The following is a 24,806-nucleotide window of genomic DNA, read 5'->3' as shown; positions in this document are numbered from 1 at the left end:
CATTCTGTCAATCATTTGTTTGCATCTTTCCTGTCTAGCCGATGGTAGCATCATTCCACGTGATCTTTCTTTTATACCTTCTGGTTTTTGGCATCTGAGCAGAGAAAATTGCTATGGAATGCGCTGTCACTTCTGCCGCTCTCTTAAAATGAGCAATGGTGAGCAACGCAGACCTAAACTCGTACTATTGTAAAAGAGCAACATGGATAAATCCCCGATTGCGTCCTGAGCTCTGATGAATGCCGTTTCCTTGATTATTATGCCTGTTTTTCACTCAGTATCATCATTTTACATGTATGATATAGCTTCAGATTATATATTCAGATCTCAATGCAGGTTTACTGTAGGGCACACCCGGAAAACGAGAGCATTGATGCCAAGATCAAATAAAAGAAGGCAAAGATAAAGGAACAAAGATTTTATGAAACAGAAGATCACTAAAACAAAGTAAGGGGTTGATTTGAACAGTCGCCCCCACCCCCCAAAAAAAATAAAAAATCAAAGCAGTGATTCGGATTTATAGAAAGTGATGGGTCACGTGTCTTAGAAATGGGCTTAAAAACTGAATGTGATAAATATTAGTAACGCATTTACTGATTTGAGTGGTCGTTTTAGCGGGTTTCAAAATTAGCATTTAATTTGTGCTATACATTTCCTCTTAGATACTTGAAACATAACCTGTTGTGTAAGGATTGTTAATTTATTCTTATCTCATATGTAATTCTTGAAGTGGTTCTATTCCAATTGTTTCTCCTGTATTACTCATGAGGTTTAGCATGGTCTCGCACATGTAGCAATGCTGCCCTCTTGTGGTCATCTGGGAATTTACTTCTCAATGATGTCAATATACCGCAGCTCGTTACGATGTTTGCGATCATCTTTTTAAAAAAAACATAAAACTGAGTTCTGTAGTTTATTTTTCTTTTCTGATAGAGTCTAGAGTGCAGTCTCACTACAGAGTGTTGTGTACTGCATCAAAACAGTAAAACAGTAACACGCTTTGGTATTTTATCCAGTTGCATTCTTTCCCACATCCATCCATCCATCCATCCATCATCTCGCTGGTGCATCCTGTAAGGAATGTCAGTTCTCTCACACATGTAAGTCAGTTTTCTAGCGAGCTGACTGAAAGGTTGAGACTCTGCCAAAGCACTGCTGAAGTACCTCCAGACTCATCCATCTCGCCTCATTGTCAGCTCCTCTTGTGCAAAGGGACAGTACTGACAGATCACCGTGATTAAGACCAGATAATGCTGGTGAAGGGGAGATTTGTCATGTGCCTCTTCTCCTCCTTTTCCCTAACCCAGCCTTTATGAGTCAAATTTACAACCTTCAGGCGGCTTTTTCAGCTCGTCTTTCCTGGTTTCTCCCATTAGCGCTTTCGTTGAGCGCAGTCATTCGGTTCCACAGTATTAGTAACAAGTGGCTGAAGGGAAAAAAGACTCCAAAAAAGGAAATTAGCGGGTGCATTCCGAGCTACTATGATTTAAAGCGCTTTGGTGCTGCAAGATTTGAGTAGAATTCATTCCCCACATGTTGGGACTGCTAATTCATCATCTTTGAGTGCATTTAAGAATCTGCTTGGACCAAGTTTCTCAGAATTTTGCAAACATCCACAAGAAGAAAAGCATGACAAAGAGATTTATTACAGCAGAAACAAATTAACATGCTCACGCTTTAAATGTTTTTGCGATACCAGTCATCATAATCCATGTTTTTGTTGACACAAGCATTAATTTGTTTTACGTAATATTTAAATGTATACTTATGCGCCGTAGGAAAGATATCAAATCACTAAAGCTGCTCCACTGTGATCATTTTTGGTAGCGAGGAGTCAAACACAAAAAGACGGCGATTTAAAGCCTGTGTTTTCCAGTCTGTGTCCTTGTGAGGTATTCAAGTTCAGAACAATTTCACGTAGCAGTTTGCATCACTTACAGCGATTTCACACAGCATCTCGTTGCCCCAGACAACATAACCCCAACACTGTCTAGAACAATATGCTGTCCTATAATTCCACAGCAGTCAGACAAACATTGTGAGCCGTAATAAACCTCCTTGAGAAGAACGTCTTCGAGAAGAAACAAGAAGTGTAATGGTAAGGAACCTTGCGTGATGCCTTAATCGGTGCCATACTTAAACAAGCTGCCCATAAAGCTGATGTGATACATCCTGATTCTCCTGCAGCTGCAGATATCAGATGGCGCTGATTTGATCAAACTAAGAAATCCCTCCGACCTGCGTTTGAATTTCCACAATTTCAGATCTTTAGAGATACTCCATCTCAATCCTTGATGTTGAATGCTTCGGCTTTTAATTGCCATTAATTTTACTTCTTTGATATAACGTGTTGTTCTGTAATTGAATTTTTTTCTCTCCCTTATTATACAAGTATAGAACCTGTTTCCAAAGTTAAAACGGAGTCTCTTGGGCCGGAGCAATGACTAGAAAAATGGAATGAAATGTCAAATTAGTTCAGTCTCTGCTCATAAAGGCTGATTTCCCTCATAAATCATCTGAAATCAGTCATTGTCCACCTGCTCACACCACAGCCAGCTCGTCTCCTCCACAAGACAATCGCAAAATTAAAAAGTGCGCTGATCGGAGACACCATCTTCAGGAGCACAATGACAGAAACAAGGCTGAAGACAAGCAGGAACGGAAGAAGAACATTATCCTCATACGTATTCTTTGTGTGTGTTTTTGCAGTCAAAGCCACAAGTATTTCTGCTTTGCTGAAAGTTTTGTGTTTATTTGGGTTAATGAGATTGTAGACAACACACTGAAATACAGTACGAACTATGGTGCCGATGGCAATGAACTGTGCACTGTGTGTACGTGTTGTGAGTGAATTTGCATAGTGTGAGGAGTGTGTCACAGGGACGAGGCAATTCACTTACTTCCAAATCACCCTAACGATGCCTAATGGAATCCCTGTTCTCTTTCTAATCACCTCATGTTATTTTTTCGTTTCCTTACACACTCCAGGGTCAGCTCTCTGAACATCTTACCTACAGACCCAGATGGAGGGAGATTATGTAGATACACTATACTGTCAAAAGTATTGGGACGCCCCTCCAAATCATTGAATTCAGATGTTCCAATCACTTCCACAGTCAGGGGCGCTGCTAAGGATTTTGGGCCCCATGAAAAGAATCTTGACAGGGCCCCCAACACAGTTTATTGGGGGCTTCTCTGGGCCCCCTCTCAGTCATGGGCCCCGAGAATCGTCATTGTTTACCCCCCCTTTACAGCGCCCCTGTCCACAGCCACAGGTATGCAGCCTGCTTCTACAAACATTTGCGAAAGGATGGGTCACTCTCAGGAGCTCAGTGAATTCAAGCGAGGAACTGTGATAGGACGCCACCTGTGCTATAAGTCCGTTTGTGAAATTTCCTCACTACTAAATATTCCACAGTCAACTGTTAATGGTATTATAACAAAGTGGAAGCAATTGGGAACAACAGCAACTCGGCCATGAAGTGGTAGGTCACATAAAATCACAGAGCGGGGACAGCGCATGCTGGGGCACACAGTGTGCGGAAGTTGCCAACGGTCTGCAGAGTCAATACTTACCTGACTGCATTATGCCAAGTATAAATTCTGGAGGGGGGGTTATGGCATGGGGTTGTTTTTCAGGGGTTGATGCAGCATTCGAAGCCATTTTGGACAAATTCATGCTCCTAGCTTTGTGGGAACAGATTGGGGATGGCCCCTTCCTGTTCCAACATGACTGCACACCAGTGCACAAAGCAAGGTCCATAAGGACATGGATGAGTAAGTTTGGTGTGGAGGAACTTGACTGGCCTGCACTGAGCCCTGACCTCACCCCGACAGAACACCTTTGGGATGAATCAGTGCGGAGACTGAAAGCCAGGCCTTCCTGTCCAACATCAGTGCCTGTCCTCACAAATGCTCTCCTGGAAGAATGGTCAAAAATTCCCATAAACACCCTCCTAAACCTTGTGGACAGCCTTCCCAGAAGAGCTGAAGCTGTTATATCTGCAAAGGGTGGGCCAACTCCATTTTAAAGCCTATGTATTAAGAATGGCATGTTATTAAAGCTCATATGTGTGTAAAGGTAGGTGTCCCAATACTTTTGACAATATAATGTATTTCAAATGTGTTTATTTTTCATTCTAATTGCATTATTACCAATATGTGTATTTTACAATTAGAGTTTTCCAAAGTGCTGAAAACATTTTGATATATTGAAATGTGGATGGTTCATGTTTACTCTGAGCGCTGCACCAATGTAATTAAAAACAGATTTTCTAAATTTATCACTGATTCATCGGGAGGCCCAGTACTTCCTGTTTGGATAGTGTGATCCCATTCCTCGGCTGTGCGCTGGCGTGAATCAGAGCCCTTCTCGACGGTCCCCTGTCGCGGAGGCACAGAGTCGCCTTCAGCTGCATGCTGCCGCTTCCAGGTGAGACGCGAGGTGACAAGTTTCACGCCGGGTTTGGCTCCAGGCCCGCAGATTAATCACCACAATTATCTCCTTACTGTGATTTACAGCGGAGCCTGCCTGCTCGCTGGGTGAATGACAGGCGGCGCCTAATTGCAGGAGAAACTTCGCAGTGCTGGTGTGCGCCGTTACGTGTGTAAGCGCGAAGATGCCGTGACATGTCAGTGAGGTTGCGCAGTCAAGCTAAAAGGCTGCAGCCTGCGATGAGGGAGGGGCTCCAAAAAACCTGCCTTAATTCAATTGTACATCTAAACTTGCTGCTTGTTCCATATTTCACGGGGTATTGTGCTTTATTTTCGTATCGATTTAATAAAATTTTATCTACGCGACTGACCGCAAATTTTATTCTTTGAAGAAAAACAACTGGAGTAATTTTGTAAGATTTCGGTCAATCTATGTAATTATTATAAGAATTTGAGAAAGAAATGGAACTGCTCTTCCATCACAAAATAAACAGAATATAATGATGAAACAGTGAGCCGTATATAGAGTTTTTTTCCATGCAGTGAAGCTGGCACATAGTCTTCGTCTCTGGGGTGAATTGCCATTTCCGAACGCCAGAGGGCGCGCTTCTGTCGAATACCTCATCACATTACAGGCCAGTGCAATTATATAGAGTAGTTTTTTTTCCCGGACTGCATGGTGACTCAGTGGTTAGTGTCTATGTGGGGAGAGGAGTTTTAATTTTCTCCTCATGTTGTGCAAAAACATCCAGGCTAATTGGCATAGGCACTTTATGCAGAAACATACCACAAGTGTTTGAGCTTAAGTGCTAAACATGAACTACAGCATAATGTTGCAAAATGTACAGGAGAAACAATTCATAGCACAATAAGTGCAAAAATTAAAAAGATACTGCAATGGAAGTTACAAATTTACAGAAGAGACACGTGCAGGACATCTAAAGGCAATAAATTAACATCGGAATGTAAAACTGCAAAGGGAGACGACTATGCAGGGATCAATCTGCAAATTCCACAGATGCAGAACAGACTGATAATTGAACTAGTACAAAAACAGCTGTTCATTGTAGTGCAGATTAAACTATAGAGTACTTAGGCAAAGATGGGGGGGGGTGTGATGTCAGGCAAGGGAAATCGGGCAGTGCCCCTGGATAACTGGAATTCACCTGGGCAGTGTGATTACTGAGATTACCTAGTTGCCCTATATGCAAACTGCAGAGTGTCAAGGAGCGAGGGAGCCTGTAATGAACTTAAGGCAGAGCAGCATCAGACGTTCAAAGGTTTTCATAACCGCTGAGGTCAGAGCAACAGGCCAGCAGTCATTTAGCCCAGTGACCTTATCTTTCTTTGAAACTGGACCAGTTGTAACCACTTTGATAGAGTCAGGGGCCCTGCATGCTTGCGGAGTTCTGTTAAAGATCCACAATCAGATCTGCACCGTGTCTGCTGAGAGATCCATGCTTGCTCCTTTTCGTCCTCCACAGAGAATACAGGAGTGGAGGTGAGGGGCACAGGGGTGTCCGGGAGCAGGACTGGGTGTGACAAGAGGCCATTGTTTACCATCGCTCAGGTGGCAAATGGTTTTCTTTGACTGTTGAGGTCAAACCGACAGTAAGACTCGTGCTGATTGGCCAAGGTGAGGGAGACGGAGACTTGGGGCGTTCTCATGTTTGAAGTTGCTAAATTTCTCCAGAGTTACAGACAGTCTGACTATTGTAATGAAGAAATCTGTGTAGTAGTTTTTTGTTTTTTTTTTTATTTTATTTTTATTTGCAGCTTTGGATCCTTGATTGTTTTGTTGAGCTGCTGTTTTGCATCCCAGTTTAACACTAGCTGATGGTCTTTGTTATCTTAGTCTGCTCAAGTAGTGAGAATTCGTCTCTAAGTATGCAGCTGTCAGTGGAAAACTTAAATACCTGATAAATGAGTTTGCTATTCAGTATTTCTAAATAATTTATGTGGAAATAACTGATGTGGCAAAGAAAGTTGTATGGCATGGTTTAAGTCTTTAGTAATAAGCATTTTGCTCTGAAGTTGCTGTGTTTCGACTGAACCATTTTGATATTAATAGGCCAAGTACAAACTGTTCATTAAAACTTACTACTAAGAGTTAATTAGAATTCAATTCTATTGCTTTAGCAAGGAGAATATACACATTCATCAGTCACACAATGATGTGACTGGAGAGTCAACGTTTTAACGAGCAGGGTTGGACTTACGAGAAAATGCACTTTTAAAGAGCCTTTAATGTATGTGTATGATTATCTTGGTCACTGTTGGGACCTGTGCCAGGACCCCCTAACCCTACATGGAAGTCCGGGTCCTCCCACAAGGAAAGGGCCGAAATGCATCAGCCCAGACCGGGTCTAGACCGCAGGAGCGTTGAGCAGCTGCGCCTTTTCACTTCATACTGATTCTTTGGTAGTGATGTCAAGCAATGCTAGGGAAGAAAACGCCGATAAAGTGCAACAAAGAATGAATGAATGCTTACAAGGTACGTCTTAGTTTAATTAAATCGTTTTAATGTCCGATTATAAATATTAAAAACCTGCACAAAAAAGCATAACGCTTATGCGAACGTATATGCAAAGTAACGCGTTATATTACCATATATATAGTGTGTATAGTCATAATGACCAGTATTTGTATTATACAAAACTTTAATCCAGTGAATATATATAGAAGTTTAAGTGAAATATCATCCACAGGTTGCCTATGCCATTTCTAAACGATCAAAGATAAAGATTAGAGACGTTTTACCGGCCACAGGCAACAAATGCATTAGAATACTTATTGTTTACGCATGAATAACAGGGAAATACTAAAGTGGATTTTCGGGTTAAGAAATTAATATTCAACCCGGCAACACAGCTGAAAAAGCGAAAGCAACTATTGTTACAATGGTTAACTTTGCACATTAAAACGCGTATGCATGAGCACCGGAACTCCAATAAACGAAAATATTCTCTGTACAAGAAGCTTATTTGCTACGTCTGTAATTTTATTTTTACACAACATGAATACCAGTGCTAGTGTATCGGGAGCCGTAACGGTGCTGATAAGTCCCTCTGGGTTTGTTTAAGGGCGTTGCGCTGTTTCCAGCTATGCGAAGACTCAGTCCTTTGAGGAAAGATCTGTTTAATGTCTTAACTCTGCCCTTGATTTTTTCCTTTCTTTTTCTGTTACTTGGGTATTTTCCCCCGGGTCAAGAAAAGAATTGTAAACAGTGAGTAGGCCCATCTTTAAAGTATTTTATGAAAGCAGTGATTAAACGGGACATGGCGTAGAAGGCCGTTATTAATATGAATATGAAGCATTTTGTCTTTACCAAGACCTTAGTGTCAGTCGGTTTACCGGTCCCTTGTTAAGTTTTTAGCTTGCATGCCCCGTATTTTTTTTTATCTACAATTCCACATGTAGACTTCTGTGTTAATTTCTTACACTTCATAGTAATTAAAAACACAAAACCCCTTGGCTGTCTGGCCTGCCTGTCCTGTCTGTGCCGTCTGATAGTGACATGCTTGATTCTGCATCCCGTCTGCCAGTTCCAGCTGGATCACTGGCATTTTTGCTGGTGTGGTCTGTATGCTCAGATAGTAGGCGACCTTCCAACTTTTGAGAGAGATCTTTAAATATACATAGAATACACATATATATATACAAAGCAGTGGCCTAAATTGTGGAAACGCTTCCAATTTTTATAGATTACTGAACTTTACTCCAGTTACTTATTTAATCATGCAGTGTATGATATTTGTAAGCATTCTTTGATTGCTTATAAACATTACCACCAATACTCCTGTAGTAATTTTAATGGATAATGCCAAATGTGCTAGGTGTTTTTGCAATGTTGGTTGCTAGCGTGTGTGTGTTTTTTTTTTTTGGGGGGGGGGGGGGAATCATGTAATATAATGTTTATATTACATTGTGGGGATCATTTTTCAAATCCCCACATAGATTTGTAAAAGAAATCAAAAAACTAAAAATGCCAAAAATCTCGTATTTAGTTTCCTTATGGTTAAGGTTAGGGCTGGGTGGGGGTTAATGTCGTCATGTTGGGATTAGAATTTTCCTCATAGATATGAATGGAGAGTCCCCACAAAGATATAATTACAAACCTGTGTGTGTGTGCATTTACATGCATCAACAATAACAGAACAGTGAGTGTGACAATCTGCTGCATATAATGTCAAAAAAATTTCAAATTGCAGTTAAATACGATTTCCTTTTGCTCTGAATCAAATCTATTTATGCATTCTTCGTTGACAAAAAAACTGCAGGTTCGTGAGTTCAGTTTTGATAAGGGACTCAGTAATGTTTATCATGGAAATAATTTTGGATAAGAATCATAATTTATTTGTTCACTTTGCCTCTGAGGACGCAGATGTCCCTGGTGGAAAGGGAGCCCTGAAGTCTGTAATGCATACAAATTTGTCTCCTCAGGATTTTAGAGTTCAGTGCACGCAGGAACATCAGCAGGGAAGTGAAATTGAGTCAGAAACCTTGTATTTGCCGTGTACATGGGATTTGTTTTGGTGGAGGTATGAATATATAATTTAAATATTCAGTTAAAAATACAGAAAACGATAAATGGAATAAAGACGAAGAGAGAGATAGAATGAGAAAATGTGTTATTCATAAATAAACAAATGAACTTCATTTCAGGTTGGTTATGTTCTATCCGAAGTTGGTTCCTTTCTTATACATAGAATATGACAGTGTAGCAGCTGTCAGCAATGCTTAACTCCTGTATAGTATCTAACCCATGTATTGTACCATGCTTTACTGTATTTAACCAAATAAGTAAATAAATCGATTTGTCACCTACTGATAATTAGTCATGGTAACTGTGTGTTTACTTGTTCAATGACTGTAGTTATTTGTTAATATTGAACTTACGATGTTTTCCACTTCATCAGAATGTAACCCCATCATAAGTCAACAAGCACATGTATACAGCTACTCTAATACCTAATCTAATAACCCAATTACTCAGAATGTGGAAATGCTGAGGAAGGTTCTGGAAGCATGACTGGTGTGTATGTGGAACAGCACATGCTCCACACTCATCTGGACCAGGTGACATTAATAATAATGACACTGTATTGATCCCTGTGGGGAAATTCTCTTCTCACCTCCCCCATCTTGCTCCCAGTGACACACAGCTGAGCAGAGAGCCGCCGCCCACAGCAGCACCCCCCCCCACACACAGCTAGGGGCTGAGGACTTTGCTCAAGGGCCTCAGACGTGTGGATATTCTGCCGATGCCAGGACTCAAAGGTGTAACCTAACAATCACCAGCATGGAGGCGTAACGCACTGAGCCACAAGATGAAAGCGACATGAGCAACTTCGTTAGGCCTTAAACTCAGATCTGTAAATGCATATTAATTAACATTTACACCACCACAACCTAGAAGTCGCTTGCTACGTGTGAGTTCCCCAAACATGGGTCATGTTTACAGTGTAAAATGGAGGATGAGTCCATCAGTGTACTGATATATATCCTGAAACTAAATGTGGGACATGAATAAAATTTGTGTTGCCAAATCGATATGCATGGGCTTCCCGAATGATACTGTATTGACTGATTTGCAACTGATTACTGCATTTAAAACAAGGGTTCATATTTTATCGTATTGAAATGTGATACGAAAAAAAAACAGACATGAAGACACGTTCTAAAATATGATTTGAGTGACTGTGTTCTCTTTCCATGTGCTAAATAAATGCAAAAGCTAAGCACGGCCATTGCCTGCTCTCTCCCTTGGCAGGCGGATCTGGAGAGAATACTTGCAAAAGCTGAAGACCGAAGAGTCCCAGTCCCGTAGGACACCATGACGGTTCCGGGCCCCTCTAACACCACCAGCCCTCCAACATGCTTCACCGATTACAGACCTCCTTCTCCCACCAGCAACACGACAGTGGTTGCATCCGCCTACTTTTCTGCTGTCTTCAGTGCACTGGGCCTCAGCTCCAACCTGTTCGCCTTTGTGGTCCTGATGAAGACCTACCAGCGGAGCCGGAGCAGCTCGCGCTCCTCTTTCCTGATATTCCTCTCCGGCCTGGTGGTGACCGATTTCATGGGGCTGCTGGTGACCGGCTCCATCGTGGTCTCCTTCCGCATCACCCAGTTCAACTGGGGCAATTTGGACCCCCACTGCCACTTCTGCAACTTCATGGGCATGTCTATGGTCTTCTATGGCCTCTGCCCCCTGCTGCTGGGGGCTGCCATGGCCGTGGAGCGCTTTGTGGGCATCAACCGGCCCTTTGCCCGCTCCACACACATGTCCAAGGGCCGCGTGCTGAGCACGCTGCTGATGGTGTGGTGGGTGGCGGGGGTCATTGGCCTGCTTCCCACCATGGGGCTCAGCAGCTACCGCCTGCAAAGTCCCGGCTCCTGGTGCTTCTTTAGCATTAGCTCCCAGCCCTTGGACCTGACCTTCTGCCTGATCTTCTCCCTGTTGGGACTGCTGTCGCTGGCCGTGTCCTTCGTGCTGAACACCGTGAGCGTGGTGACGCTGTTCCGCATCTGCTGCGGACAGGCTGCCACCATGCGACGGAGGGACCATGAGGTGGAGATGATGGTGCAGCTCATCTGCATAATGATCATCGCCACCATCTGCTGGTGCCCCCTACTGGTGACTATCCTCGCGCTTCTTAATCTCAAGCACTGCATCAGCCATGACTTTCTCTAACTATACCCCCAAATCTCATTAAAAAAACATTCACACATTAAACACTTTGTCCATTTATAATAATATATTTTCAGGTTCAGTACCTGTGCTCCGATAGCAGATTCATTCCCAGAACTGCTCTTTGTCTAAGGAGTAACCCTAAGATTTATCATTTTCATACTAAAATGTAGCACTCAAATAATTATGTATTTAATGTAAGGCAGGGCGTGTCCGACTCATATTAATACATTTGTGAAGCCCCTTTTTTTATCTGTTGGTAATTAATGAAGATAATAATCTTCATGAGGCTTTGTCCATATGTATTAATCAATAGCCAATAGGGAAGAGACAAAAGACATTCACTGAAGGTCTGTAATATATCTAATATTTGCACCAAACAAAGACCTCTTTTATCAACCTGTTCATGTGAATAATTTAACAGGAGTATAACATGAGGCTCCATTCCAGACTTTTATGATGCTGAGAAGCACCATTACAGTCTTTTATGATGCTGAGAGCTCAATATTCCATCATTAATGGCCCATCGGGGGGTGCCGGGCATGTTTTTCTGTGTAAATAAGCTTAGCGGCTGCTTTGAGCTCCATCCGGGAAGCGTTTGCTGTCTCCCCTTCCTGCAGCATTAGCCCTTAGCTGTCTGCGGCCTGCTGATTGCTGTGCTCTGACCGCATGATCTTAGACTGGGGGGGGAAGATCAGGAAATGCTATGTCCTCAGCCCAGGATAACGGGCCTCTGGAACGTCCGCGAATACGTTCTCAGGCTGGCCCTCACCCTTCACGCTCTTTCTCCTAAACTCGGTGGGGGGTCAACGTGGCTGGAAGCTCAGACAGGTCTTTCAGTGACCCACTGTCATGGTGGTAAAAGTATTTCACAGAGGCGTCCCCATAGAGAACTGGGGTTACATTTCAGCAACACCCTTCCAGTATCAATGGGCGACCTCACAAAGCTTGCTGAGGTGGCGTGAAGTTGCCGGGCTCTTTTGGATGCATGTCCACGTAGCAATGAAGTCTGTCTGCTGTTGACCCTTTGTAACTGGGGTTTTCAAACTTGTTGATCAAAGGTCCGCATTAGATTTTTGTTCAAAGTCAGATGTATATATATCTGTCATTCAGGGGGGAGAGATTATGATGAGATGTATGAAGTTTGATGGTTCTACATTGAGCCCTTTTACATTTTACATTAAAACCTCATCTAGTTCCGGCTCTTCCTGCATTAACTACTTATGACCATGTGTGTGGTTAAGTCTTGTCGGGACGTCCGGAGAAACGTCCTGCTCCTGTGAGCCTAGAGGTCTGTCCCTTTAGAATCTCCAGTATCTACAGCAGTGGGACGTTCTGGAGCTTTTCCCCAAATATGGTGATTCATCACCAATGTGATTCATCACAGATGCAGGCGACCCACCCCTCAGATCTTCTGCACCCAAATTCTTAAGTTTCACTCGATTAAATTTGTTGTCATGTTATTTATGCAGTTGCCCTTCAGCTCATTGACCCACTGACTTCTTCAGCCTCAGAATAATCCAGAAAAGGAAAAGTCTGCAACATACTTGTTAATGCAGTTTGTCTACCAGCAGATACAGAACCTGCACACCCCTTTCAGAATTAGCATTAGCGATTTGACCGTCCTGAAATGCAACCCTTATAGTGCCCCAAAAAAAGTCCTGTTCGTCAAGAGAGCCCATAGCAGCAATGCATGTGTAGCCCTACGCTCTATATTTGGTCGTGTAATTTTGGTAAATATTTCCACGCCCATGCTGAGCATATGTGGAGCATATGTACTCCATGGAGATATTCTCCAAAGTCTGCCCCCTGCTGCCTGGCAAAATCTTAATGGGGGGGAAAAAGCAAATGCCACCCCAGACAGAGGAAGACGTGCTATTTCCTGGGTTGGGCTGGTTCTGAGTAAAAGCAGGAACATTGTATTTGTTGAAACATTCGCTCTGTTTTTGATGCTGTTCGTGTTTAGTGAATATGATTGTTGTACCACAATTCATGCCGTGCATGCGGAAACATGTGGGAAGGCTGGCTAGAGAGCTTCTTATCACGATATCTAACAGGGTGCCCGTGAGGCTGAGTTGATATTCACACTTCCTGGGCAGATTTCCCACCAAAGTATGTGCTCCTTTTTGACTAAGATCACAGATTGTGTGTGCATTCCAGACTGCTGTACTGCCCTAACCCATGCTTTCTTCACCAGGTCTTCATCGCCAGGACCGTACTGTCAGATGGCCAGCTAAAGATTGAGTATTTGCTGCTGGGGATCCGTTTCGCGACCTTAAACCAGATCTTGGACCCCTGGGTCTACATCCTGTTCCGCCGTTCCATCCTTAAGCGCATCTACCCCAGGGCTAACTGGTCCCGTGACTCCATCATGACCATGCACCCCAACTTCTTGGTGTCTGTAAGGAAACTGACGCGCGCATCCCTGGGAGGAGGGCTTGACGAGGCCCCCAAACACAGGCCCTCAGAGTCGACCAACGAATCAGCCACTCCTGTCCACCTGCTGTCCTCCTGACCACACCGACTACTCTGATCCAGAAGCGTCAAACTACCATCGGCCACGTGTTTCCACAAAGGATCACACATCTACAATGTGAAGTGGCTTTACCTCGAGTTCTGCACAGCGCGGAAATGGAGCGAGAGATCAGAAGCGAATTGTTTATGCGGGACATGTATATGACTGGATGTCTTCTGCTTTGTGAAAGACGGCCAGGTCATTACCTAAGAAGACCTCTCCAGAGAACGAGACCTGGTTCCCTGCTGGGTTCTGTGACGATGGGATTTATTCTAGTCGATGTTCCAATGTGTATCTAATGTGTTTCATACATCCAGCGGCAGGTTTAGTGCATGTTCTCCCCATGTCGTCATGAAATTTCCTCCAGTTACCCCCTGCAGTCCAAAAATGTACTGAGTTGAACAGATTTCTAAATTGCCTGCTGGTGTGTGAGCGCGCCCTGCGATGGGTTGGCGCCCCGTCCTGGCTTCCCTACCTCGTGCCCGTAGTTTTCAGGATAGGCTCCAGACCCCCTTGCAACCCTCAATAAGATAAGTGGGCATAAAACATGGGTTTTTTTTCTAGGGTTCCACTTAAACATTCATTATGGGGCCTCGAGCCCAAGCCCTCTCTCATTGTTTGTGGTATAGAGATGGGTCAGCTTCAGCTTCAGCTGACTAGTTAGACACTGTCTGTCTTTGGTTTTCACTCTTTCATGGCGCCGCTGGGATACAATCACCTCAAGGTTGCATATAACGTTAATCTTAGCCTAAGAGCATAGGTAGCCAGCCGGTTAGCAGAACATGCTGCTTCAACATCTCCCGAACAAGGAACATGTTTGTGTAATATTTAGTGTAGTGACTGTTTGTGGCCAACAGGGGGCCATATATTACTGCATGGTTTGAATGGCTGTAAATGCCACTGCTGCATATAGCTAATCAATCAAGGACATAGGGAGAATTTCATAGGTAGCAGCATATATATGCTAAACAAATGTCATTATGAAATATTATATGACTAATATATGGTAAGTACATAGTTATGTGTCCAGTTGTAACTGTCACTGGCCACAAAATCTGGAGAATATAATTATACGTTTGCATGCATTCTTTTCATATCTATGTTTCTTTCTAAGCAATAACTTTGTAAACTGGCACGGCACATCACACACAACAAAACTGTACAGATTCTAGTAATGTTATTTAGAGAGACAATGCTTGTATGTCTGAATGCACATTTTGCATGTGGTAGCTCCCCCTGCTGGCTGAGAATTAACAGGCGTGACAGCACGAATTCATTTTAGATGGGCATTTGTGTAACTATTTGATGAGTATATCCCTCATTTAGCCAGAAGTTATGTTCACATATCACCAATCAATTTTAACGCTTACCTGCTATTTTTCGATGAGGCAGGCAGCTTTAAGGATTACTTTAGCTCTCATGCGTTTATGCCTTTGTTCTTCGTGTTAAAAATAAAAATCCTTTTATATGAGCCTATATTTGTTTTAATAGCCTACCCATTACCTTATGACTCAGACGTAATACAGAAACATGTATCTGAATGTTAATGTTTTTATTCGCAGTCAATTAATGTGAAAATGTCGCCATTATTGTCAGGTCTTCACAAGGGTATGAGGCTCAAAATGCAACAAAGCAATGAACGGCTAAACTATCACACCCAGATTTTCAGATTTCATTTGATATAGTCCCTGGCCTTCCATAAAGATAAACATGCAAAATACTGCGTTAAATACAATCTCACTGCTTTGATCAAAGCAGTATTTACAAGCAGTTTAACACAAAAAAACCCATAAAACTACATTATATTTTTTGTTACAGACAGAGAAGACCTTCATTTTCTTAGGCATGAAGATGGACTGAGAAGACCTTCATTTGTTTAGGCATAAAAGTACAGTAGGCAATTTTTTAAGTATATTTAACTCTGAAATATAATGCAGACATTAAGCATTTCCTGTTATATATGGATACAAGTAGGAGTTTGTATGGGATCAGCTATGTGAGTCTATTAGTAAGTTTGTCAAAAGAAAAGCACTTACATATAGTCCTGTCCTTTGTTTGTTAGATTTGGTTCAGATGCCAAAAAGTCACCTACATTTACTGAAGATGTTTCACGATTGTAAAGGGATAAAAAGGTGGTTCTGCTACATTCACATGGGCGAATCAGGCAGGTTGCGCTGTACCTCTACACTCTTCCGTTCTTTACATCGCCAATAGCGCCCCACACGTCGAACAGGAAGACATCCGGGAAGGCAAAGTCACCCAGCACTGAGTCCAGAGCCTCTGCGAAATCATCTGGGTTCTTCTTGTCTTTGCCCGCCTCCACAATAGTGGCCGCTGGAGGACAAAGTACCACTTGGTGTCACTTGAATACTACAAAACAAAGAGCTGATGGCATGAGAGAGCTTCCTCTATGGAAGCAGGTAACCACTGTCCCTAATTGTACTTCGTTATACTGTCTTTTACTCTGGACCAAGTCCAGTCTCAAGACCAAGTGTCTGGAAAATATGATCACTATGCGGATTCCTTGAATCTAAAAACAAAGAAAACTTGCAATTTATTATTAGATAAGGAAGCCAAACCAAAGACCATTTGCAAAGTGCTGTTTCTGTATGGAAATATTACTGTCTGTAAATGAAGAGTCCTGCAGAAAGCGAAATCTACGCCTGGGTACGTCGAGGACATTAAGAGTACAGATTTTTATTTCTGATGCAGAACACATTTCGACTAATTTAATCGGGTGGTAACATTCACTGCAAAAACAACTGCACAAATGTAAGTGATTTTCTATTGGAATGACTAAGTACATAATTGCCTTAAACTCTCCAACAGTAAAACTAACATTTTTCAGGCAGTTCTTCGAATAGTGTGAAAGCGAAATGAGCTGTCATCTTTTTCCCTTTTTAGAATGAGATATTTTGCTTTGGCAGTGAAGAGCAGTCCTCCACTTAAGTAGATAATTACTACTTGATATGGTTCAATGGCTCCTGTGATTAGAAACAAGTTCTGGGAAAAGAGTTACTAATGTCACTGGTATATAAATCTGTGAGAAAGAATCTCTCTCTCTCTTTGTCTCTCTCTCTCTCTCTCTGTCTCTTTCCTGAAAGGGTAATGATCTTTACTGCCCTATATGGAAGAGGATACAGCTGTTGTTTATGGATGTCTGATTGCATCGGAAAGCAGCCGTGTTTGTAGAAGTTCTGCTGTGATCTCACCGAGTTCAAGGTCGCGGATTCCCATGTAGCTTTCCAGCAAGTCGTCGACCTTCTTAGTGGCTCGTTCTTCAAACTCATTAGGCTAAGAGAGAAACCTTCCTTACTGATCCTGTTCACATTTAACTACCACTTTCATCCGAAGCAACTTACAATAGAGCAAAGGGTTACCATTTATGCACACTCCCTGGGATTTGAACCCACAACCTTTACAATGTTCGCAAAATTGTTTACTTGTTGGGCTACAGGAACTACTAGTGCCATTACAAGGGAATGTGCCATTTTGATACAGGTGGCGATATTCAATAGTATTTACTCAAGCTTGCTGAACCTGCTTCTGTTAGAAACTGAAGCTTCTGAGGTGACAGTGCTCACTGACCAGTGATGAACAAAGTAAGGTCCAATCCTATTTGCTCCATGTGATCCCATCGTGTCCCTGACACGGACTCACCACCTCCTGCACAGTAGCTGTCCCTTTGGATCTCAGCCGCAGGGTCTCCTTTCCGCTCACAATCTTCCCTTCGCTCGATTTGGGGGCCCTCGTTCTCTGGCCAATCATGTCTGTGAAACGACGGGGAGGGGCGAAGGTACAAGGTGTTACAGCGAGCGGCCCGTCGCCTCGCTGATGTCCATGGGGAGCTCCAAAAGGTCTGGCTAATTTTGCAACATGCTCTTACTGAAAAAAAACGGGTTAACATGACCAGACACATGACGTTAAGAAGCTGCGTACATTTAAATACAAAAATATGATCATAATATTTCTCTAGCGACATCAACTTCTTGCGGCTTTACCTCGAAATTCTTAAAACCTTCCCACTCACTGCTCTCTTGTGTTTTTTTCACCTTTGAGGGATTCAGTTGTATTGTACAATGTGATTTTATCATTGTGACACGAACACTGTCTTAATTACTGCATAATAAATCGCTAGGAATCAAAAAAATTCTCTCCCATGTGTTTCGTATTAATACCGGCCAATGGATCCAAACATGAATAATTCCCTTTCATGGTGGGATTGGGAACACATATGCAAGACTTGGCAGCATATTCCATTTCAGGATGCAGAGCTGGAGTAGCCATATGCCCAGGAGAAGGACAGCGAAAGCGAGCGTTAGCACCCCAAGGGCCGCTGTCTGTACGCCAAAACTACCTCAGCCGGCTTTTCCCTCTAAGATCACATAATCTTATTAAGCACTCTGTGGGACGCTTCCTGCATCCTGCGGGCTTGTCTCCTTTGACAAGTGCATGTTCAGAACATATATAAAACCTGGTTAACACAAGCACTTATGGGATTTTAAATCATTTCAAGCAGCTATTTGCCTTTATTGCATTTTGTTTCCCTTTATATTCTATCTCCTTGACACTGGAGCATGTTGCCCATTTATTAAAAAACTTTCATTGAAAACAGCCGCAACCATTATGTCCTGGTCAGCATCGCTGGGGAGCCGTTCCCACGTAGCACAGGGCTGGGGTGCAAGTCAGTCAGAGGCCACATCAATGCCCACACAATCATCCTGTCCTGCCAATCCAGACACACTAGCCTAACTGCACGGCCTTGCCGATGGGAGGGAACCCGCGAGACACAGGGAGGGGGCAAGAAGCCTGACTGTCTGGGGGTCCCCAGGGACCAGGTTGGGAAACACAGGTCTGGCACTCGCCTGGCTTCAGACGCCCGGTCCTGGATAAATGATCTGAAACGTGGCTGTGCACAGGTCAGAATTCATGAATTTGAACTGAACTGGAACTGTGGTTCAAAACAGGATGCAGAATTGCATTCCGGATATGAATGTAAGGAAGCAGAATTTAAATTGATTTGAATTTTTTAAAATCTATATACATTGTTGCAGACAATAACAATACAGATTTCAGTACAAATCACATGTAAATGTTACCATGTACCACATACACTGTATCATTGTTATAAAAACAGAGCAAAAAATAAATTAAATGATATTTAAACATAAAACTAACATGTTTAAAAAGTAAGTAAAGTAAAGGATATTAGCAATGTGCACATTATAAAGGTACAGGTCCCACTTAAGTGTGATGAACAAATTATTTAAAGAAGACAGCATTGTATCCTGTTGAGAAGGAAATATATGTTGCATGGTAACCTACGATTTACAACATGCCATAACATGTATGTTTCTTAACATGTGCATCTGCGAGGAGGTTCCTGACATTATCTGTTAGAAGAGTAAGGTCATGAGATCATCAAAAGGTGTGAGGAATGACAGACTCCAAGTCCAGTCCTGGGGAGACCCAGCCCCACATACGTTTGGGTGCCCCCCTAATTCTAATTTACTCACCTGATTGAAGTTCTCTGCTAATTACCACCCATTTCTTGAGTTGAATCAGGTGTGGTGGAACAGGGAGAGAACTAAACTCTGCATGGCTCAGGTTCTCCAGGACGAGAGCTGGAGATACCTGTGTTATGTGTATTGAGATAAAGCGTAATTGCATTTGCCATGGCGTTTTGGTTGTTTTTATACTGCTAAGGCTGAACTGAAAGACAAGACTTAGCACTAGGAGCAACTACGTGAAATAATTTATTTCTCTTTACACAAATATACACAATCAGCAAACATTAACAAAAAAGATAATATATTTGATCCTTGAAAATGGGAGTTTCTATTTTCCATTTAGGAAATTGTCATAATGTATGTTACGCCAAATTGTGGAACCGGCCTGTTCCACGTTGTTTAGATTAAGGTTCTCCACAACAACACGTTTCCCAGAAGGACTATTTATAGGAACCTCGAGTGTGTGAAGAACCGTGGAAAAAACCGTTTTGTCTGGAGCGCCGTCATTTATCAGATTTGACAGATCCGCAACATTGCGCTTCTGCCACTTCCTCCCTAAAATGGAGGACTACATTTTCGCGGTGGAGATGTTCCAAATTTGGCCACAGCATGGCACTGTTTTTGCACAATTCAAAAACTTGCTTTAACTTCTAAGGTCTAATATTATTGCAACATTTATTAAAAGGATGTGGAATTCTAGATGATGATGTTTAGGATGATTTATTATTATTATTGTTATTATTGTTATTATTATTATTATTATTATTATTATTATTATTATTGCTGTTATTATTATTATTATTATTATTGTTATTATTGTTGTTGTTGTTGTTATTATTGTTATTATTATTATTAGCGGGTAATGCTTTTGCCTCCCACCTCCACTGTACATGTGCATGTACTCCACGTGTCATGTGAGTTTCCCCATGGTGCTCCATATGTGATGGACTGGCATCCCATGCATGTTCAATCGCTCCACGCACCTTATGCTGCCTGGATAGGCTCCAGACATCCCTACAGCCCTGATATGGATCAGCGGTTGGAAGTTGGATAGATTATATCATTATTGCTTAGTCAATAGACTAAAGAGGCTTTTATATAGCTGTAATTTTCAGATTATATTTTTACTCCATATATTAATCTCTGACATTACCTGATTTCTTATGTACAGCACTCACAGAAAGTCAAATCACATTATAAACAACCAGTAGTTTTAAGTAAAATATTCATTTCAAAAAGAAATAAATTGAAGTGCAAATGATAGTTCTAAAGGTGCTGAATTCATTGACAATTCATTGGGCTTTTAATTAGTCACACTTTTGCAATAACATAAAACAGGAAATATTTGTGTCGAATTTCCCTTTGGGAGCCAATGACTACAATTGCAATTAATAGCTAAATGTTGAGAAAAGAACTGAATAAGTCACTCAAAAAATTATGACAATAAACAGAAAATGTCCGTGTAGATCACACACTGCTTGTCAGTGGAATTTTGTTAAGAAACCAATGAATTTGCAACATTTTTACAGAATTAAGCGTCCCAAGACTTTCTGTGAGCGCTGTATAGAGCCATACCAACCAAAGCAGGTCAGTGGCTCTGCACTGGGAAGACGCTCAGTCACTCACCAAAGGCCTTCTTGGGCTCCACCAGCCGCAGTGTGAAGGGCACGCCCCGGGTCTGCTCCTTCAGCATCCTGGCCACTTCGTAGTGCCGGCAGCCGACGATGCTCTGATCATTGATGGCTTCGATGTGGTCACCCACACATACAGTCTTCAGCAGATCTATAGTACTGCCCTCCTTAATTCTCTAAAAACAAGAAGATTCTGATTCAGCACTTTATATCAGGGTGATGAACCCCATTCCTGACAGGCCATGAAGCTTCATCGCTCTTACTGGTTCCTTTAACAAATATGTCAGATTTGTTTCCAGCAAAACTCGGAATTTGTTCTGGATCTAACTGGCATGAAAATCTAATAATATTATAATGTCACTTTTACAATTAAGGGAACGTTTTGGAATATTTTGCATATATGTGAGCCTCCAGGAATTTAGTTTGATACCAGCACTTTGGATAATTATTACACTGACGTATCTTGGCTGGCTTCCATAAATTTATCACAGAGGAGTAAGACTGACTTTAATATATCAACCTTGAATAATATAATCATTATTGTTGTGAAACCTCTGTTACTGGTGATCGCTTGTTGACTATTTATCAGGAGATCAGGGTGGCACCTTGATGAAGGCGTATCCAGCGCCGTTGTCTGTGATGGTCAGGCCCAGCGCGTCCTCCGTTTTGGTGACCTCCACCTCCTTGGTCTCCCCTCTCACATGGGCGAAGATGAAGTCCTCCAGCCCAATCTGCCCGCCTAGAAGCTTCTGCATGTCCACTTTGTGGGAGTTCAGAGTACAGAACAGGATCTGGTCCCCAAGGGAAAAAACCCACGGGTCAGTGAGCATCAGTGGAGATGGGAAAATCTAAACAGTAGCACAAAATCCTGATCCACCAAGACGGGGGGAGGGTGTTGCTCAGCGGGTTAAGCCTCTCTGCTCATTCGAAGGTCACTGGTTCAAGTCTTGACAAAATAGTCACATGTCTCTTAGGTCCTTGAGCAGGGCCTTCAATTTCCCCCCAAAATACTCCAGGGCTGCTGGGTAAATGGCCTGACCCTGAGCTCAGACCCCGAGCTTTACTCTCAACTGTGTGTCTGTCTGTTTGTCAAGGGACAGCAAGATGGGACATGTGAAAAGAAGCATTCCAATGTACCGGTACCTGTGCCAAATGCAAAAAGGTGACATTCCCATTGAGAGAGATAAACAGGCACTGGCTACCTTAAAATATAAGCAGTCACAAGCCAGGTCATTGTACTGTAAACATGTAGCTCTGTCATTGGATTCAAAGTGATACATTCACAGACTGTCTGAATATTTAACGTAGTAACTATGTTCAAAGTAGCGTTTTTTCATCATCTTACTGGGAAGGATAAAAATGCCAGAAAACAGCAAGGCAGCTATGTGCAAACACAAGTAAAACCAGCTCACATCATAGATCGAAAAATGTAAAGAGAGAAATAAAGCGTACAATGGCCCATTCATACAGAAAAAGCTGACAAATGCATGCCGTCGGTATTGCTGATTACTAGTGGGCCTTAAGCTAGAGGCACATGCGTCCTCTTCCTGACAAAAGACGCTGACCTACCTCCGAAGGTGAGATGTTGAAGACTTCTGCGATCTTGGCGTAGAGCTCCTTGACATTGGTGAAGCCGTGGATGCGTCCGGTGGGGCTGCCGTGGGCCAGCTGTGTGTGGAAGACCAGCCGAGGCCGGGGACAAGGCGGGGGTGGCGGGGGCGACTGTGGTACTGGTGGCGCAGAGGGCAAGGCTGGCTGGACCTCCTCCTCCTCCGCAGTACTCTTCAGGCCCTGCGTTTCTGGGCTCATGGGCTCTCCGTCCTGCATCAGCCTGGAATTTCTCCTCTTCTTCATAGGACTCTGGCTACATGCAGCCAGGTGAGACAGAGAGAGTTGCCTGGTGCTGGGTTCTACCTGCTGAATTAATGATGAGAGTGGCATGGTAACAGTATACATTTTAGGGTTAGCCTCACAAGGAAGGGAAACCCAACACGACCGAAGGAGCCCATCTTATTTGTGACACTGGAGACAAGTGCAGAAGCCTGGAGGGGACAACAAACACATCACGCCGTCAGATTCCCAAAGACGGGCCGCACCGGAGGGGATTCCGAGGATCCATGCCACAAAATCATCATTTAATTAACATTTTGAAGACACGGGTGACACTAAGTGAAAACTGCTTGAAAACAGAACACACACTAATTCATCTATAAATGTGAAAGTGGCCTGAATAAGCATCCAGCAAAGCAGTCAATTCTGTGCGTATAAGAGACATGGACGCATCAAGATAAAACTGTCAAAGACCACAGAGTGTAATGACCAGCTAGTCTTGGCACTCAGTGTTGAGATTGAAGTCATTATTCGAACAGGAATTCCATCTGATTTGATTTTGGTGTAAATCTGTAGGTATTCACACTATAAATCAAAGACATGCAGGACTGCTTCTCTTGAGTACATGAAGATATACCAAAGCATGGACAGGCATAGGACAGACTAGGCATTACAGTAATGTTAAGACCGACTGGAAAAGTCAATCTCATTGTCAAATGATCCCGATTGGACATTTTAACATAGTAGTTTAATAACAAAAGCAAGTAATATCCTGATTACCAAACTGTCTGCACACAAGATTTCATGGCCTGCGTGCTCTGGTGATGCCGTTTGCTAGCAGGACCTCAGAAATACATCCAATCACATACGGTCAACTGATCAGCTGAATCTGCTTACAGTATGTACATTGACCTGACTACCGTCATCCAGGAAATCGCCTATGCTTCTCTATCTGCTATTTCAAATATTTCTGAGAACACATTTTGAATATTAAGAACAAAAAAATGTATAAATAAAATCCATCCATCCATTTCCCAAGCTGCTTATCCTTCTGGGTCGTGGAGGGTCTGGGGGCCTATTCCGGAACCCAGGACAGGGGGCCAGCCCATCGCAATATGAATAAAATGTATTAATATTATTTATAATTTTTGTTTATTATTATTATTATTTATATATTTCAGTTTACAATCGTCATACAATTCGTAACTGTCTGCACCATTTGCTTGCACTGTTATTGTACCTCGTTTGTTTGGTGTTATACGTATATGGTCTTACAGTATGTGCACTATGTTCCTGCTGCTGTATGCACCAAAATTTCCCCCTGGGAAAAATAAAGTTAATCTTATTTAATACAGAACCATATTATAATGAATGAACTTGCGTTGCTGTTATCAATGCTGTGGAAACGCTGTACCACTCAAAGCACTGCAAGTATATGCATAAAAAATTAATGAAATTATATATTCAATAGAGAAATGAATATACCTCTGAATTACAGATTGATGTGAATTATATGCATGATTTCGCACAGTGATAAGCTTTCGTTGGTCTTCAATAGTGGGTGGAATCGCACTGTGGCCTGGCATGTCTGTGTACACAGTGTGCAGGGCGTCAGTGTGAGATCCTTCCCACAACCCCTGCCCAGGGCCCTGCCCTGCCTCACACAGGCTGCATGTGACCTTGTACCGAATAAGCATGAATGGATCCTTAATGGAAAAAGCTATCATTTGGTGTTCATTCCTTCAACTCCAAGGAACCATATGAGAAACCCGCTGTTATTAACTGAATTATCCAGGATGAGTGAATTATAGATACTGTATGTAAGATGTAATAAAATAATTATATTGCATTTCTTTATACAGTAAAGTAGTGCTGAACAAAAGAAATCATAAATATCCATACAAGCATACGTCCAATACATCTACAGGAAAATACGGAAAATACGTATTCTGTTACTGAGCATGTAAGGTAAATTATTCTTTGTAGTATAAAAATACGTACATGGAGCATATAAACGATATTACACCGTCATGTTTACATTTCCCACCTAACAATAAATTATTCATTCTTGACCGTTAACCGAATGTTATAACCTCGCCTTGCACCCAGCCTTGTTATTCATCTGTTTCACTACCGCAAGGGAAATTGCTAATGACCCTTATATGGATATGGGCGGAGCCAATTGTCGGGAA

General features: G+C 42.4%; 2 protein-coding genes across 12 annotated transcripts; one reads left to right on the top strand and one right to left on the bottom strand.

The window, feature by feature from the left end:
- Nucleotides 1-4,319: 4,319 nt before the first annotated feature.
- tbxa2r (thromboxane A2 receptor) lies at nucleotides 4,320-15,119 on the top strand. 11 transcript variants are annotated; one of them, XM_048977274.1, is made up of 5 exons: nucleotides 4,320-4,432; nucleotides 4,522-4,589; nucleotides 9,590-9,714; nucleotides 10,208-11,074; nucleotides 13,326-15,119. In XM_048977274.1, exons 4-5 carry the CDS (start codon nucleotides 10,271-10,273, stop codon nucleotides 13,641-13,643), a joined length of 1,122 nt encoding a protein of 373 aa, XP_048833231.1. In that variant the 5' UTR covers nucleotides 4,320-4,432; nucleotides 4,522-4,589; nucleotides 9,590-9,714; nucleotides 10,208-10,270; the 3' UTR covers nucleotides 13,644-15,119. The 11 variants fall into 11 exon arrangements, with proteins under 11 accessions (XP_048833231.1, XP_048833234.1, XP_048833224.1 ...); XM_048977275.1 differs by lacking the exons at nucleotides 4,320-4,432; nucleotides 4,522-4,589 and adding exons at nucleotides 6,643-6,928; nucleotides 9,431-9,513; XM_048977276.1 differs by lacking the exons at nucleotides 4,320-4,432; nucleotides 4,522-4,589 and adding exons at nucleotides 6,643-6,928; nucleotides 8,878-8,975.
- A 61-nt stretch (nucleotides 15,120-15,180) lies between these two features.
- Nucleotides 15,181-22,659, bottom strand: gipc3 (GIPC PDZ domain containing family, member 3). The gene is made up of 6 exons (XM_048977278.1): nucleotides 22,354-22,659; nucleotides 21,390-21,575; nucleotides 20,780-20,960; nucleotides 17,304-17,413; nucleotides 16,856-16,937; nucleotides 15,181-15,977 (listed from the first exon to the last, which is right to left on the bottom strand). Exons 1-6 carry the CDS (start codon nucleotides 22,636-22,638, stop codon nucleotides 15,826-15,828), a joined length of 996 nt encoding a protein of 331 aa, XP_048833235.1. The 5' UTR covers nucleotides 22,639-22,659; the 3' UTR covers nucleotides 15,181-15,825.
- Between the last annotated feature and the right edge of the window lie 2,147 nt (nucleotides 22,660-24,806).

Source organism: Brienomyrus brachyistius, chromosome 15, assembly GCF_023856365.1.
Source record: "Brienomyrus brachyistius isolate T26 chromosome 15, BBRACH_0.4, whole genome shotgun sequence".
Taxonomy (NCBI): Eukaryota; Metazoa; Chordata; class Actinopteri; order Osteoglossiformes; family Mormyridae; genus Brienomyrus; species Brienomyrus brachyistius.
Note: the sequence above shows the minus strand (reverse complement) of the source record. Positions and strands in the feature narration are given on the sequence as shown.